The 17,580-nt window shown below is 35.7% G+C and overlaps 4 protein-coding genes across 15 annotated transcripts in view; 1 reads left to right on the top strand and 3 right to left on the bottom strand.

The window, feature by feature from the left end:
- Window positions 1–739, top strand: part of spd-2 (centrosome assembly protein spindle defective 2) — a 36,449-nt gene extending 35,710 nt beyond the window's left edge. For all 4 annotated transcript variants that reach the window (XM_073983289.1, XM_073983291.1, XM_073983290.1 and 1 more), the window contains one exon: window positions 507–739. In XM_073983289.1, the coding sequence (XP_073839390.1) occupies window positions 507–566 (60 nt within the window). In that variant the 3' untranslated portion in view covers window positions 567–739. The remainder of the gene's footprint in view (window positions 1–506) is intronic.
- A 684-nt stretch (window positions 740–1,423) lies between these two features.
- On the bottom strand, window positions 1,424–4,306 carry eIF3e (eukaryotic translation initiation factor 3 subunit e). The gene is made up of 3 exons (XM_073980500.1): window positions 4,070–4,306; window positions 3,514–3,906; window positions 1,424–2,445 (listed from the first exon to the last, which is right to left on the bottom strand). The coding sequence occupies exons 1-3, from the start codon at window positions 4,157–4,159 to the stop codon at window positions 1,624–1,626; spliced, it is 1,305 nt and encodes a 434-aa protein (XP_073836601.1). The 5' UTR covers window positions 4,160–4,306; the 3' UTR covers window positions 1,424–1,623.
- A 1,793-nt stretch (window positions 4,307–6,099) lies between these two features.
- Window positions 6,100–7,848, bottom strand: Pfdn4 (prefoldin subunit 4). The gene is made up of 3 exons (XM_073981434.1): window positions 7,700–7,848; window positions 7,318–7,539; window positions 6,100–6,403 (listed from the first exon to the last, which is right to left on the bottom strand). Exons 1-3 carry the CDS (start codon window positions 7,742–7,744, stop codon window positions 6,254–6,256), a joined length of 417 nt encoding a protein of 138 aa, XP_073837535.1. The 5' UTR covers window positions 7,745–7,848; the 3' UTR covers window positions 6,100–6,253.
- Window positions 7,849–12,049: 4,201 nt separating this feature from the next.
- The window catches only part of LOC141402216 (EGFR adapter protein-like), a 33,101-nt gene continuing 27,570 nt past the window's right edge, over window positions 12,050–17,580 (bottom strand). For all 9 annotated transcript variants that reach the window (XM_073983077.1, XM_073983074.1, XM_073983080.1 and 6 more), the window contains 3 exons: window positions 14,023–14,299; window positions 13,674–13,954; window positions 12,050–12,537 (listed from right to left, as the gene is read on the bottom strand). In XM_073983077.1, coding sequence (XP_073839178.1) covers window positions 12,334–12,537; window positions 13,674–13,954; window positions 14,023–14,299 — 762 coding nt within the window. In that variant the 3' untranslated portion in view covers window positions 12,050–12,333. The remainder of the gene's footprint in view (window positions 12,538–13,673; window positions 13,955–14,022; window positions 14,300–17,580) is intronic.

The following is a 17,580-nucleotide window of genomic DNA, read 5'->3' as shown; positions in this document are numbered from 1 at the left end:
GAGATGCCTTCTTATGCACATCAAACAGCCTGGCCGACTTTCGAATCGTCAAATGCTTTGTAGTTTGTAAACTTCGTCAAAATATTTCAGTTGCACACTCATGCATTGTTGCTGGAAAGTGCAACTAAATGCATCAGAAATAAAAATGGTACATGTTTGCTTTTTACCTGCATTAAAAAAGCGCAATTGTGACGTTTTGAAGTACATAGCTTCGCATTTGTTTAGTATTGCGGCGTTGTGAAATAATACTTAAGACAGTTTCGGACATTTGCAAAGCATTTGACGATACGGAAGTCAGCCCCTATGTCTTTTGATTAACCGGCGAGAGAAGGGATCGATTGTTTTAGTTTCTTCCACATCCTCACATAGCCTGCAATAGTCAATGTTGTTGTCCTCCCGCTTCTCTGTTATAGATCTCCTAATGGATAACATCAAAGGTTCCGCCTAACTTAACCTTGTCCCATTTGAAGATTATTTCTACTAATATTTTGTTGTTTTACTTTCAGGTTTATATGGAAAACGAACGGATAACGGTTCCTGTGAAATTCATAAACGGCGCCTTTTAATAAAAAATAAATGTTGAATGTTTTTTGTGTCTATTTTAAGTTTTATATTTATAACTTTGAAATTTTATATTCGTTATGGCCCATCTTTTTTTAGTACGCATCTAATTTATATTTTTAATGCAACAATTGGTTTTAAGGAAAGTAATAAAAAAATAAATATTTTACAAACTGCATAATGTGCACATTTATTTGGAATTTGTTGGAGATGGATAAAAACCCATAAAACTGATACGTTTGGCAAAAAATCGGCAAAGATTTCAATTAGGCTTAAAATATGAACTTCAAATAAGGCCTGACTTCCGTATCGTCAGTTGCAGTGAAGCATTATGTTTCTTAACGCCGTAGTACTTAACAAATCGTCAAAAAATAAGCATTTTAACGCAGGTAAAAATCAAACATGTTTCAATTTTATTTCCGATGCATTTAGTTGCATTTTCGAGGAACAATGCATGAGTGTGCAACTGAAATATTTTGACGAAGTTTTAGGCTTTGGACGTTTTTGAATACAATTATTATTATTTCGGTGTATGTTTTGATTAGACCCAATAGGACAACAATGCCCGATTTTTCTCCACGCTTTCAGACGATTTGTGTCCTGTCTATCAAGCTTTTGATTGATCTTACGTACGCACTGCACGATTTGAAGCATCTTAACTTTCTTAGATCTTTCTCCTCCCACGTTAGTTTACCTTTTTCGAAATTCATTTTTAGTATCTATATTATTTCTATTGATTATTGGATAAATTGTCTATTTGGCACACTATCCATTCCTCGAAAAGCAACATTAATTAATTCCACACTCCCAACATTCTCTATTATCATACTTACTGAGATTTTCAAAATAAAATATTCAAATCTTTGTGTGTTTTGTGTTTCGCCCAGAATTTTGGATGGTTGTAAATTTATTCTGTAGGCTTATGTTGTTGTTGTTGTACAATGTATAATACATCATCATATCAAATGGAATCATAGAAAATATTTAATTAAAAAATAATTTACCGTAACTTGTGGATTTGTTGTTGTTGTAATGATTAGCGGAGATTTTTTACTTATTTTTTTAATAATATTTCCACGAGTCAACATTTTCTGGATTCTTTTGCTTACTCTTACGTTCAATTAAACCTGCCAAATGTTCAGAACGCATTGACAGTGAATCTATCTTCTCCACCAACTGTTGATAGGGACTCAATGGCTGTGTACCCATAACAACATGACCCAACTTAGAATCTATTTTGGCATTAAGTCGTGCATTACGAATCAAATTGACAATCCAACATTCAGCTTCAGCGGGTGTCATATTCAATTTATCAGCCAACATGCTAATGGTGATGCACTGATGGATGCGACAGAATGTCTCGAAAATCATGAGACGGGCATCTTCAACGAATTCATTTAGGCAGGCGACAATAAAGAAGTCATTGAGGATAACGGTTTGACATTCATGCAGCTTAAGACGGGCACCTTCAAAATCAAAGTTGACATAAAGGCACTCCAAGAATTCAGTGATGGGATCACGATATGTATACGATTCTTGTTGGATGACCTTAATCAAATCCTTAAGGGCATTGCGACGAGTGCGATTGATAATAACGGCGGTGGCCAAGTAACGCATAATGTGTGGGCACATAGTTTGAATGGCATTCAAATACAGAGGTTTGTGTAAGAACATGTCAATGATTAAATCACGTCCCTTGGGATGATTGAAGAACACCAAAACGGACCAGTGAATGAGCCAAGTGCGCTGCTGCAAAGCCTGAACCGTGGAGAAGTTGGCATTGTCAATGTAATCACGGAGACGGGTTAAATCTTCCAAAGCTGTATTCCAGTTCAAGGTTAAAATTTCGGCAGCCAATTTACCCCACAATACATTCAAGTAGTTCTGGAAAGAAAATGGAAGAAGATTCGATTAATTTTTAGGAAAAAATAGGACATAATGTTGTAAAACAAATGATTGGTTTTCTTTCGGAGACCTGAACTCCCGATCTTTAGTTTGGAACAATATCATGTTTAGTTTGCTTCGATTTGAGGACTTTTTTTAACTGGCAGATCATCACTGTCTATGAGACCCATTCGAGTACGATCAAATATGGTTCTTCCTGATAATTTTTTACTCCCTGAATCTAATGATTTGGTGTTGTCTTAGTGTTCAAGTCTTGATTGAAGTAATTACCTTCAAACAGTAATCTTTGGGTAGGATTATTTTACTTCCATACGATCGATTTCATAGGATAGGCATGAAAAGGTCCTTCGATGATTGCTTCTAATTCTCTTCGATAGAGACAAAAGTTTTTTTAACTATGAAAAGCTTCACGTTCGTCTTTCCCGGAGAGTGACAAATACTTCTCCAAATACTTCGTCAGCATGGAATTCCTGGTGTAAGATTAGTTTATAGGTTTCAAACGGATTCCTACGGGTTTTATACCATAATGCCACACCCATATTGGCATTATCACTAACTATTTGAGGATTTTAGACATTTCCGGCTGAAATTTTTGGAACTTCTTTCCTTTAGCTATCGCTCTTGGAAAATATTTTCTAAATTTAAGTAGCCGTTCTTCGGGATTTAGGACTTTCCCCTTTGGACAGGTACAAACCTCGGGCACGGGATCAAGATTTTCTTCTAAATTGTAAATTTTTTTCAAGTAGCCCACCATTGAGCATGGGAATTTTTGGAACTTCAGATGCCCATACCGCCCATACCTCAGGAAGCATATATTTTCCAGAAGAAATTAATATATAGTTGGAACCAGTACGAAAAGCACTACCTGTTGAAAAATTTTCAAGTTTTTCCGAGGGCGGTAGCTAAAGGAAAGACATTCCAAAATTACAAATTTCAATTCAAATATTTCAATTTTTACCCAAATCACTTTTATATTAACCCCTTACAAGCAAAATTCCCCCCCATTCCCTTGCTTGCAATTCACAGCATATCAAAAGTTCTTCTTACCTTATCATCGGGAGACATAACAATCAAGCAGAAATACAAATATGATGTGGATTCTTGATAGTTTCCACACTCATACAAGTATTTGGCCAATTTGTAGGCACTTTCCAAATGTTCATCCTTGAAATTGTAGTCCTTTTGCAAAGCATTAACGAATGTCTTTGTGTCCTTCATACTTTCACCGTTCTTCAAAATGTCCGTTGCCTTCATCAAGGGGGCGACTTCATTTTGCAATTGCTTAAGGGTGGCCAATACTTCAGCTTTACGCTGTACCAACTCCTCGGGCATTTCTTGGCTCAAGCCCAAACGTTTGCGTGTGTCCATGGTGTAGTCAATCATGTTGGTTTTGTTCACCGTTTCCAAGATATATTCGAGCAGCTCTTTTTCATCGTAGATCTGTAAAAAAACCAAAATCGTTAATATCATTCTTAAATTGTTGATCCACACCTAGTTTCGCCACCACCACTTGCAAACAAAAACATTTCTACACGGGGCTACGGGGCTGGCTGGTTGGCTCTTTGCTTTAATGTTTTTGCTGTGGTGTTGTTGAAAAACTAACCTCTTTGCCACATAGAAATTCCAACAGCGGAAAAGTTAAATGCCGATCCAAAAATTGACAATTAGTTCTTGTTAAATCAAACTCCGCCATTTTGTTGTGTATATTTAATACTTTTTTAGCTTAAATTCCTTAATTTTCCACGATTTTTTGGCAAAAAAATAGCGTGCTGACTCGAATTGCAAATAATCCGAGGAAATGTCAAACGTGTAAAGGGAGAAAAATATATCGAAAATCGTTATCGATTGTCATTGATAACCGATTATTAGTAAGTAACCGATGGAATGGTAACCGATTAACCGTAGTTAAAAAATCGATAAGGCCGGGCCGGACTTTTTATACCCTACATAAAAACACTGTGCAACAAAATTCAATTTTTTTCAAAATGATGGGAAAAACTGAGTAGATTATGAAAATAGAGATAAAAATATGAGACACGTGTATCGACGTTTTTAACGTTTACATCGGAAAGTAACCAAAGTAGGCGGGGCAAGTTCCGCCCATTTCTAGTTTTTTCGAAATATTCGAGTTAAGATATCTTGGAATCCTTGCATTTTAGGTATCTAGAGGTATATCTATAACTTTGGTGAATATTTTAATGAAATTGAAAATGGATTTTAAAAATATTATTCAAATAATGGGCGTTTGCGGAGCAAAACTATATACATATATCATCAACGGCACTCCGATTATATACCATTTCGATTCTGCAAATCGAGTCGATTCGGTTTTCATCACATACCCGATAGTGTCTTTGGCAACTTTACAGAGGAGGATGTGGGGAATATTTTTGTTAAAAATTTTAACCCTCATGCGGTTCATCAAAGGGGTTTTTTTTGTCCTTTTTTCGAAAATCTTAAAAAAACTCGTTTAAAATGTGGTCATATCCAATCCAAATATTCTACAAAATTGTTCGCCATAAAATTTTACTATAGGTCTCAGAATACACCAAATCTGCAACTCTTGTCTAATCGCCAGGAATCTCTAAAAACGAAAAACACGTTTTAGGGTTAAAGTCGGACTTCATCTGAGTTTATTCAAAATTGTCCCACAAAACATAATTTTACAGAGATGATGTCAGAGACAAAAATATTCTTCATCAAATTTCACTCTGGGTCACCAAAGAAATGATATGTCTATTTACATTATATATCATGAAAATATCAGTATCAATTTTGCTGAAAAAACATCAAAATAATTCCCAATTTTTTTGATGATTTTTTTCCTTCTTTTCTCGAGTTGATACATGAAAGTAATATGAAACTTGGTTCTAGGTAAAACGTGTCAAAAGAAGAAAAATTCTACACAAAATTTAACTATGAGTTTCAGAATAAACCATATATCTAGGTATACTATTTTAATAAGAAAATTAGATTACAAATTTATATATTTTGGAATGAAATTATTTGTTTTAATTTTGGACTTTGAAATTATGAATAAACATTTAAAATAATAAATAATAATAATAATAATTTTTCATAATTCCTTACTGGATAAAAATCTAACAAAATTCTTCACTTTTGGGGATATAGTAAAAAGAAGAAATATTCCAAATCAAATTTCACTATGGGTCTCTGAATAAAAGAAATCAACAACTGTAGTGTATCTCAATAGTATATTTCATACACATGGCAACACTGATTCTATGTTATGCTTTTCCTATTCTATCAATGTATCTTTTGTACTAACTAGCATTCGCTACATTTTTAGTCACTGCCATTTTGCTTACTAGTTATGATTAACTTGTGCACTTCGATTTCAACCATCAAACAGATCAAAACGTTCGACTCCATTTTTATAATCAACCTTTAATCTTTGTTGTTATATATTTTATTAAATAAAGCATTATTATTTAAACATTATCAAACGCGTGCTCATTGTTCAATATAAATACACAACAGCAACCATAACATATAACATTCTTAGCAGCCCTTGTTTTTGATATAGGTTTCCTAACAATGAATATAACAATAAAAGTTCCTGTAGTTTATGTTATTCACCTCTGTTGATTATTGTATTAAACAAGCCAACTCTTAAGTGGGTGTTAGTTATCATTTATTTATTTATTTTTTTTTTCGATTTCCATCAATCTTTTATGTATAAATATCAATTTAAATGGTTCGCAGCCGGTGCAAAAAATGCTAGAGATACCACAAGACGTATATGTGTACTATATTATATAACTATTTAATCATCACTTTCCAAGGAGATGTTGCTACCAAAACGTTGATATAGCTGAGCTTTAAGTTCATTCATTTCGGCCTTAATGTCATTGGCTTTGGCTTCGATGCCAGCAATTTCCTTTAATGTTTGCTCTTTGGTTTCTTGCAAAAGTTCCTGGAAATAAAATATAAACAAGTATTGGTTAAATATGTAGTTATGAAACATTAAGTAGCTTGTCCTAGTGAACTTTATTACAAGTTCTAAAAACACATATATGGGGGGCGATCAAAGATAGTCTAGTTTAGTAGCTTCAATTCACATCATTCATAAGCTCTTGGGGGGAATTCAGATTAGTTGGCAGGTTTTTTTTTCATATTTTTACCAATGGTAGTCCTTTTTATTCCAATTTTAATTATGGGGGTTATACTGAACAAAAATTCTAACTGAGTTTTGTCTTTCCGCCGTTGCAATTTAAAGGAGAAAGTGAGAAAACTCCCGGGGAATTAAGGTTCAAAATAACCCCCTATATAATTTTTGTCCCGGAAATGTATATTTTCTGAGTTATGGGCCTTCAATGTTCAAGAGTTAGCTTGGATGCCCACTTTAGATTCTACTTAGAGTGATAATTTTAGGCAAAATAAATGTTAATTCGTAGCACAGTCCATGGAACAAATTTTCTTTACCGACAGTTCGCAAAAATTATTTTTAGATCGTAAGTTTCTTTTAATTTTCTGTAAGTAGCAGTACTTTCAACATGGGAATTTTCGGAACTTCAGAATCCCATAACCCAGGAAGTATACATTTCCCCAACAAAAGTTATGCAGCCTGTGAATGAGCCTAAAAAGCACTATCTGTGGTATTAATTTCATATTTTTTCGAATACTGTCGGCAAAGGAAAGATATGTCCAGCCCATATGTCAAATATGTTCACTTCACTTTAAGTGTATTTTCCATCATATGCCGGTAAAGGAAATTTGTTCCGAAAGGGCAAACAGAGGAAAATTAACATTTTTAAATAACACGAGAAAAGCTTCACAAATATTTCGAAAGTGGCCCCTCAATTAAACTTTTTCCTCTAATTTACTCACCTGTGTTCTGCTCAATTTGTGCGACAGGAATACTTCACCAAACAGGAAAGGGATTTCTTCATCCTCATCGAAAAGTTCAATTTCTTCCAAGGCTTCTTCAACACTCTTCAAATCATTCTTTTTCATTTCCAGCTCCACTTTCAATTCATCCATGCGGGCATTGTGTTTGGCAAATTTATTGATTTTTTGTTGATCATCAAAAGAGATGTGGACATCATCGTGCTATGTAAAATATATTTAAATTAATATTTGTTTATATTCCGTAAAACATTTCGCAGATAGCAAAGAAATGAGTCAATCAAACAGGGGATGTGCTGATTGAGGTTAGACTTGATATTTCTCTGAATTACTGCCGTTGTAGCCTTTTCTTTCGCCCACTTACATTTTGGAATACTTTATTTGGTGCATTAGCTACTTTAGCGGCCATTTTTTGTTTATTTAATTGCTTTTTCCTTTGATTAATTTAATTTTTAAGAACAGTTGTGCCCTGCTAGTCTGTCACAAAAAATATAAAACAATTAGGGATCTGTAAGTTTGATTATATGCTAATCGATTATTTTTGATTGAAAACGATTTGTGTGTTATCGAAGCTGTGTTTAGTTTGTTTTGCATTGGCATTATTTGCTCCGTTCCTTTAAGCTGAGTACACATTGTCAGTTTTGAATGACAGCTTTGTTGGTGCTTGCTAGTGTGGTCGTTCATTTTTGTCATTCATCATGCAACCACAAAATGTTTTGTGGCTGCTGGACGGTTGGACAGTTATCGATAACTGCAAAATATCGACATTCAAAACTGACAATTGCTCTGTTCCAGAACCTGCAAGAAGCTATTATTTTTTACTACGATAACATTTTTTCCTTTATGTTATCGGAAAAAATAGTAAAAATTAGTAGATTCTTGCAGTTCTGGAACAGACCAAATATGTACTGCTCTTTACGTGCCTGAGGTTACCATTTTTAACCTGTAAAGTGTTCCCTTACTTTTAATAGCATACAATTTATATGATAGCAGTTTACCACTTTTACCATTTTCTGCCACTGTTACCATTTTTAAAAGTAAAGGAACAGACCAATTGATAACAGCTTCGTTCCCTTTTTTTGTACCATGTTGCTAGAAAATAGGTGTGTACCATGGCGGAATAATAAGGTGTTACATCGATAACAATTATCGGGCCATTTACCACACCAAACGTCAAAATAACGCATTACTGTGAATTGCTTGTTCACCTTTTGTATGTAATTTTATTCACAATAATGCATTTTGACAACTAATGTGATAATCAGCTGTTTTTGCCGTTGTACCTGTATTATTGTGCCATGGTGTGTACGATAACTTTCCCAGCCATAATTACTCAGCAAGTTCCAGCAACTTCTCTGAATGAATTTTACTCTATCAAGCAAGAAAAATTGCAGAAAGTTATCGAACAACACTTTGTAAGAATAGCTGTATTCGAAAATGTATGAAGATTGTTTTTGTTTCTTTTGATATTTTAAACCAAATGGAACAAATACATAAATTTTAAAATTGCATTTTACTTTTTTAAAACAATAATCCTATCCACAACACTTTAGAATCTAAAAAGAATGGAATTTTCTTGGTCAGAAATGTTGACATTTCAAGTTGTTTACATTTAACAACTGATTAAAAGTCAGCTGGCCGAGCTTACAAATTTTCCCAGCAAAAGTTTGCAACTTCTCAGTCATAAAACTCTCCAAAAATCTCTCCCAAATCGCTATCTTTCAGTAAAAATTTTTAGGAATTTGTACAAATGTTTTGGTTATCGTACAGACCTAATACAGAAAGTTGCAAGCTGGCACAAGAAACAAGGTAGATGCATTGGTGAATAATTTAAAATGTCAAAATTTGTAAACAAGGCGAAAAAATAAATTTGCTTTAACGTATTTTACATTTAACATGTTTTATAAAACATTTACAGCCAGTTTCTGTATGTCGAAAGAAGAATGTGTGCGAATGAAACACGCCCGAACTTTCGTTTTCGAAATAATTTTACCTTTGCTTTTGCTTCAAAACAAAAAACAAATTTGAAAAACACACAAGAGTTTGGACGTGTTTTTTTCGCACACATTCTTCTTTCGACATACAGAAACAGGCTGTTAAGTTGTTAATTCCATACAATATCTGTCAAATAAATGACGTGAACTCCCAAAACACCTGTTTTAAGTGCAAGTGTAAAATGCTTTGCTCTATACAGTCGGACAATAATACTTGGTTTACATTTACGAAATCCACTTGTCAACTGTCAATTCCTTCGTTTTTACGTCAAATGAAATCACATCTGAAATCCATATGATTTCATTTGACGTTTATGCAATGGAATTGACAGTTGAAATCGAGTGGATTTCGTAAATGTAAACTAAGCATAAGCCCAGCTGATTGTTATGTTTGTTGTCAAAAACATTATTGTGATTTAAAATACAAAGAAACTTAAATCACAATAATTTGAAATCTATTAAGTTTGTTGTCAAAAGTTGTTAACAGAATTCTTAATGGCCGACCTTCTGTAGGCCTTGAGTTGTATAGTTGTTAAATATAATAATCAGGGGACGTGAAAAGCATAAACATTAGGTCTGTACGATAAGGCGGCAATCAGACCATCTGCTTTTTCACATGTATGTTGTCACTTTGGGTATACTAATATACAGAACAGCTGATGTCATACATGTGAAAAAGCAGATGGTATGATGGCGGCCTAACTTCGCAAGTAAAAAGTACTTGCAAGTACTCACCAAGTTCTCAGTAACTTCTCTCCACTAATTTTACTCTCTCGAAGCTAAAATTTGCAGAATGTTATCGAACAACAATTTGCAAAAACTTTCAAGAAGTCAGCTGATTTGACAAACAAGAAGTTTGGCGGATAAGATTTAATTTAACAATCGAAGGTTGTTTACGAATATTATTTGATTGTCTATTGCTACAAAAATAATTCTCTTTCCATATCATAAATCCAGCCGTCCACATAGTGTTCCTCCTACTTCAAGGATACGCCGCTTTTTGCTGGGATTCGATACCTTAGAAATAAAACAATCATCACAAACTACAAAATAAGTTATTTTACAAAATAAGTCGTTTTCCATAATTTATTCAGTTATCTCTTCTCTTTTTTATCTTGGAATTATTTTAATAACCAAATGTCTGTTTATGTTTTGCCAAGAATTGCAAAGTCCGCCACAAAACATTCGAATTTAAATCAGCTGATCAAACTTGCAAATTCTTACAAGGAAAATTTTGCTTGCAAAAACTTGTTTTTTACAAATTTGTACAAACTTTTGGGTTATCGTACATACCTATTGTTAGGACAAACTTTTTGATACGTCCAAATTGGATAGTAATGCTTGGTTTACATTTACGGAATCCACTCGATTTCAACTGTCAATTTCTTTGCGTATACGTCAAATTAAAACTCATCTGAAATCCACTGGATTTCATTTGACGTTTAAACAATGGAATTGAGTTGAAATCGAGTGGATTTTGTAAATATGAACTTACTATTAGGCTTAAACGCCTGTTAGACTATACACTTATAACATGTTTAAGTACATTATCTTGATTTATTTGACATATATTGAACGAAAATGACAACTTAAATCGACTGAATTTGTTAAATCCACCATAGTCTAAACGTACTATTAAGTTAAATATTGGAATTTTGTTGTGTGGGTCGAACTTCTATGTGTCCAGATTCAAAAATGCACAGACTGGTAAGTGTGGACTATGGAACTCGATCTAAAAACGATAATTTCATTAATTTTTTTTCAATGAAATCGCACCAGTGTGAACAGGGGCTACATATGCAGGAAAATATTCCACCATTAGGTGTCTATAGATCTGGTGTGTTAATGTAAAATTGATGTTCTGTGTGCTTTCATTGTCTGCTTTTAGACACACAAATTTCTCGGGAAAGTAAATCGAGTTTTTGGGAGAGAGCGGAGAGGAAAGAGCTCTTCAATACTCTTTCCTACCCCCTATTGCCTAAAAACTGAATTTACTTTCCCGAGAAATTTGTGTGTCTAAACACGGACATTAGGAAGAGTTGTTGTTTAACACAAAAAACAGCTGTGCGGAAGAAGAAATTAAGGGCTTAGCACATTGACACTTTGTGACACGCGTTTTCCCAAAAAAGTTAAATTATGTTTTACTTTAATGCGGCAGTCATATTGTTGTTTTTCAAAAAACTTGGCATCACTTACACTTTTTTCATGTGGTTGTTGTAACGCGATACTCAACGCACCGTATATGCCGAGCCTTTAAGCCCCCGGCACATACGGTCCGTTGTGCGTCGCGTCAGGCGTCAAAAACAACAACCACATGAAAAAAGTGTAAGTGATGCCAAGTTTGTTCTTGAAGTTTTCATGTGGTTGTTGTAACGCAACGCTCAACGCGCCGTATGTGCATTTTACGTTTTGTTTAGGCGGGCCTTTTGAAGAACCGTTTTTATTTTTATTAAAATAAATAAAACCCATACAATTTAAACGTATAAATGTGTAATATTTATTATACTTTAATTAACATAGTATATTTTATATTATATATAATTTAATGCATAATTTTTTTATTTAAATATTTAAGTCCAAAGTTTTTTTTTTTTTAAGAATCTTGGATTAAACATACAAAATTTATATACCTATAAACGAACAATGCAAACGATTCTAATTTAATGCATACTGTTAACAGTTTATTCACAGTTTATGATTTGTAGTAATGTCTTTAATTCTTTTGTTGTTGTTTTTTTTGTGCTTGTTTTTAACATTTTACTAAAAAAATAATGAAAATAGCGTTACAAAAAATGTTTAAATTTGTCTTCAATTTCTTATAATTATTTGCAACAAAATAGAAATTGTGTTTTTTTATACATTAATTTCTAAATTTCCTGTTGGCCCATTTGTAGTCAATTACACACATAAAAAGTGTGTATTTTGAAAATTCATGCTGTGGTCATTGTGCTGCTGCTAGTTGGTGGTTCTAGTTCTTCTAGTCCATTTGTAGTTCCGTTTCCAATCATACATTCAAATCGGCCATCATTTTACGAAAATCATTTAATGATCCATAGGTATCGAATTGGCCCGAATCGAAATTTCCTCTACTGCCATGTGACATATTCGTTGTTGGCCGGGGCAGATTTAAAGGCACCGGTAATAATTCTGGCATTACCGAATGGTGGGTTATCAAAGCTCGCAATGATGAAAATTCCTTGGTAAATCCCTACGAAGAGAAACAAAACAAAGTTTCATTAAAATATCTTTTATAGTAATAGGCTGTTTATATTACAGCATTCTGCCGGGTTAACATTTTAAACCCAGTCGGTTTAATAAATCCGGTCATTTTTAAACGTAGACTGACTTCCGTATTGTCAGTTGCTTTGTACTCGTGCATATAAACTAGGGGTTCTTAAATCGAGTTCCATACTAGAGTAATTTTATGAAATTGCAGTAGTGGGGAAATCGATTTAAGAACCCCTAGTTTCATGCACGAACATGATACAATAATTCATAGGTAGGCCAGGTATGAGAATCGCCAAAAAAATACAACCCTGTCGCTATGGCTTAAAACGTCAAAATTGTTTTGATGAATGATAACGGATGAGTAAACAAAGAAGAAGAAGAACGAAATGTTGAAATGAAAACGAAACAGAGTTGAATTTTTTGATCAATAATAAATATCAACTCTGCATGTCAACACGGTTTTGACAGATTAAGCCATAACAAAAAAAATTGTAATCAGCTGTTAGGTGTGGCCTACCTAAGAATTATTGTACCATGTGCACGAATACAAAAGCTCTGTTCCAGAACTAAAAAGTTTTTACAATTTTTACCACTTTTACACATTTTGCGTTCCCGTACCCAAAATTTATATGAAAATTGTTTACGACTTTTACAACTTTTACGACTTTTACCACTTTATAAAGTACGGGAACAGGCCAGAAGTAACTGACAATACGGAAGTCGGCCGTACGTTTGCGCTATGGAATGGACATTTGGAACCCAAACCCACTGGCTTAATCCGGTTACGTGTAACAAAGGTATAACGCCATGTTTATATTAAATGCTTTTGCAGGGTTAACCTTCTCAACGAGGATTTATTTGACGGATTTAACAAACCCATTGGGTTTCAAATGTCAATTCTATTGCTTATATTTCAAATAAATCCTCATAAATAAGGTTAATCGTGCAAAAGGCTATAATATAAACATGGTCTTACAGTTGAAATCGAGTGGATTTCGTAAATGTAAACCTAACATATGTTCACATTGTTGTAGATTTAGTAAATCCATAGGATTTAAGTTGTCAATTCCATTGCTACACCGTCATATACATATGCGGTTAGGCAATTTGTCTTACCTTTATTTTATAACCATTTGGAGTCTTCAATATCAAATAATGAGCAACTTTGGGAGCTGGTGGAGGTACACGTAGTGATAATGCAAAACATCCAGGTTTTGTATTGCTTTGTCTAACCAAAAATGAACCAGGACTTTGTTTCGACAAAACTTCAAGAGATATTTCACGTGGTATGCCCGCCTGAAACCATGGAGCACCCTTTAATTCTTTTTGTTCTGCCGGACTCAGTCCCTCAACACGTAATGTCCCACTGGGTGAGATTATTTTGGGACTTGAATTGGCTGTAACACAAATGAAACAAATATTATTACTTTGTAAATTGAGTGAGTCAAGTTATTCTTCATCTTACCACTACAAGTCTTCCTTAGAAATGATTTCTGATAGCCAAATTCGGAATTTTGTTCGGCAAAACATTGTGAACTTTTAAGATCGGTCAACGATTGGCGACACGAATCACCAAATCGTGTTGATATGAATTTATCTGGATCACAAATTGCTTCATTAACGTAACCATCGGAAAATGTTTGCGTTGAATAGGAGTTGAGAGATGCCGGTGTGGTGTGAACCAATGGTCGGCTGTCTTCGGTGGATCTTTTCAAACCCATACCCATGGTGAGACGTTTAACCTGAAATGAGAAAATAATTCAGTAAAAAAATTCCTTCTCTTTTAGTTGACTATAGCATGAAATTTGTTCTTGCAAACGAAGCCAAGAAGGTAACGCTTGGTTTACATTTACGAAATCCACTCGATTTCAACTGTCAATTCCATTGGTTAAACGTCAAATGAAATCCAATGAATTCCAGATGTGATTTCATTTGACGTTTGAGCAATGGAATTGACAGTTGAAATCGAGTGGATTTAATTAATGTAAACCTAGCATAAGATTGTTTGTTTGGTATTTTCCTCCCAAATCGTCCTTCCGACCAAAATTGTTAAAATCACATGGCAATTTTAAATGACAGAAATCTTTAATATTGTGACATTTAAAGAACTCATCCCAACTGAAAGAAAGACTCCTTGCAGCAATGAAACGAGGATGACAACATTAGCCAAACATTTGCTTGCAAATCGATCAATTATGTATTGTTCTCAGTCGAATAATTAATTTCCCATACCCCAATTGAAAAAAGTTTTCATGTCCTTTTTCCCATTCACAGTTTTTCGATGAATAGCAACGAAACTGAATGCTACTTTTGTTTTGCTGTTGTCGTTGTTGTACAAAAACACTTTCACCCCAGATTACATACGACGACATTTGATGATGACTATAATGTCCTTACAATGTGCATGATGATGATGATGAGAATACAAAAGGAAACATTGTTCACTCTCATCCTTCCTGGCTGACTGCCTGCCTGTCATTCGTTCTTGGTTAGTAGTAGATATGTGGATATAATAAAAACAATAGAAGCTATTTTATTGTTGAAAATGCCATCACCTATAACGTTGTCGTTGCTACTGCTACCATTCCACGTTTTACCTCTCCGGAACATACATCTCGGTCAAAAAGCCAACAAACAATTCCGCTGTTCAGTGCTGTTCAGTATCCTCCTGGCTTTCCGGCACACTAACAACAATAAAGTCGTCGAACTTTAGTGTAATTGTAAAGATTGTAAAAGTTGTCCGTTTTTCTATGTGGCACAAACAGAGCGGGAGAAAGTGAGGTTAGGTGGCATTTTGTGCATCCAACAAAAACATTCCCCCTACCTTATTTTCATTTCATTTTTTTTAATTTTTGTTTTAGTTTTTCGTTGATGTGCCGGATAACATATTCATGGAGGTTTGTTGTTGTTGTAATATTTAAAAAGAAATTACAATAAACTGTTGAAAATAGTTTTTTCTCTCTTTTTTTCTATGAGGCATTAGTTGTTGTTGCTGTTGGATGCTAGGGGATCTACTGAGTAGTTAACTGGTTAAATGGTTCATTTTGTTGATCTAAATAACGAACGAAATTTTTCGCAGAGGGAGGGTTTGGTTTGGCAGATATTTAAAGGTACTCGTTAGAGCCTTGAGGGATTTAAAAGTATTCTCGATTATGTATTGGTAGTAAACGTATTTCAAGGACCAACAGAACCATAAACATGGATTTTGTATACCCTCCACCATTGTATGGAGCGTATATTAAGTGTGTTTTTCCGTTTGTAGCTCATTGAAATAATCAGATTCGATTGACCCGGAACTCCACAACATCATTGTTCCGGCCAGCGGTTGCCACCTAAGTGTACGTGTGTTTGTATTTGTTTCGTTTTTCTGTGTTGGGAGCAGCATATCCCGGAATGCCTGCTCCGAATCCTTTTGGTCCGTGCCGGGACGGAGGAAAACCCAGGACCAATATATCTGTGCTCAGTTTGTCACATCCGCATCTTCACCCACACGCAACCTTCGGTGGGATGCAATAGATGTCAGGAGTGGGTGCATCTAAGGGGTTGCTCTGGACTTGTCCACGTGAGGGACTACGACAGGGACTGAATATGTTGATGCATGCTGCGTGAACACAGTTCCCAGTGAGTCGTCGTCGGATTACGAAACCCCCTCGTCGTCTGATTATGAGACTCCCCCGCAGTCCCCTCGACAACAACCGCACATTCAGCCGTTAACACCAGTCATTGTTGTCCCAATCCCAGAGAATACATTGCAATGGACTCGAGATCGAGGAAATAGTAGATTTCATGAGTCGGAAGAACATCAAGGTCGCGGTGGTGCAAGAAACCAAGCTGAACGACAAACACAGCTTAGAGCATTGTGATGGTTACAGTGTGTTAAGGAAAGATCGCATCAGAAGTGGAGGTGGGTATTAGCTTTCCTATTGCACCAGTCTGTCCAATACAGGCCTATCTCGCTTGAGCCTGTCTCTAATGACCCGTACATGGAATGTATGGGGGTAGCAGCCAGGTGAGGAACTGCCGAGATAGAGTTGCTGAACGTATACATCCCGCCGAGAAATAGCTGTATCTCAGATTACGTGCCTAACATTAGCCCGCTTTTGGAAGGTCATAATCGTCTGGTCCTGGGGGACTTTAATGTGGATCATGAGATGTGGCATTCGGCCCTCGGAAACGACCAGAGAGGTACAGCGCTGGCTGAGCAGATTAACAGCTCTACGTTTTGCACGGTCAATGAGGACGCCCCTACCAGAATTAGAGGAGAGTGTCACAGTTCGCCTGACATAACCATCGTGTCACCTGGTCTGACAAATGACGTTACCTGGCAACCCGTCATTTCCCTTGGATCAGACCATCTCCCCATAATTGTCTCCATTAGCAGACCATCCGATTTCATTACCTCTGAACGCCGCACATTCGTCAATCATAAGAAATCTGATTGGCCGGGTTTCAGATAGTTCACCAATCACCGCTTCAGAGAATTGCCTAATCCTTCTGATGTTCGGGTAGCGGAAAGGACGTTCTGAGACATCATCACTGCTGCAGCCGCTCGCCATATCCCTGCTGGTCGAATACCCGAAGTAAGACCAAACTTTCCAGCAGAGGCGACGGGATTAGCAAATGAGCGTCATAAGCTTCGTCGTGCCAACCCCAATGACCCCAGAGTCAGGGAGCTGACAATGGAAGTTAACAGGCTGGTCGGCGAGCATAAGCGGAACAAATGGTTAAATCATCTGAAGAGCTGCAACATTGGAGACGATATAGGTGAATTTTGGGCAACGGTTAGGTCACTGTGGATCCTTGGAAGAAAGGAAGATAGGACCTCCGCCACGTTTGGCGACGTTACGTTGACTTACCCGAAGAGGTGCGCAAGTTATTTCAATCGAGAGTTTGTCGAGCACCCCGAGAGTGACAGGGCGAAGAGAAGAGTATTACGTCGCATCAGATCTCTTCCTGCCGTGGATGAACCACCACAATTTACAATTGGTGATGTTGCCAATGCCATCAGAAACGCTAAATCATC

Source organism: Musca autumnalis, unplaced genomic scaffold (assembly GCF_047663935.1).
Source record: "Musca autumnalis isolate F117 unplaced genomic scaffold, ASM4766393v1 scaffold_4, whole genome shotgun sequence".
In the NCBI taxonomy this organism is placed as follows: Eukaryota; Metazoa; Arthropoda; class Insecta; order Diptera; family Muscidae; genus Musca; species Musca autumnalis.
Note: the sequence above shows the minus strand (reverse complement) of the source record. Positions and strands in the feature narration are given on the sequence as shown.

Bases quoted from the DNA above. Each gene is read 5' to 3' on its own strand.
- eIF3e (XM_073980500.1), bottom strand. From the start codon at position 4,159: ATGGCGGAGTTTGATTTAACAAGAACTAATTGTCAATTTTTGGATCGG. The intron at 3,907-4,069 runs GTTAGTTTTTCA...GTTTTTTTACAG, and splicing joins AATTTCTATGTGGCAAAGAG to ATCTACGATGAAAAAGAGCT. The intron at 2,446-3,513 runs GTAAGAAGAACT...TTTTCTTTCCAG, and splicing joins TTATGTCTCCCGATGATAAG to AACTACTTGAATGTATTGTG.
- Pfdn4 (XM_073981434.1), bottom strand. From the start codon at position 7,744: ATGGCCGCTAAAGTAGCTAATGCACCAAATAAAGTATTCCAAAAT. The intron at 7,540-7,699 runs GTAAGTGGGCGA...TATTTTACATAG, and splicing joins CAAATAAAGTATTCCAAAAT to CACGATGATGTCCACATCTC. The intron at 6,404-7,317 runs GTGAGTAAATTA...TTTTATTTCCAG, and splicing joins ACAAATTGAGCAGAACACAG to GAACTTTTGCAAGAAACCAA.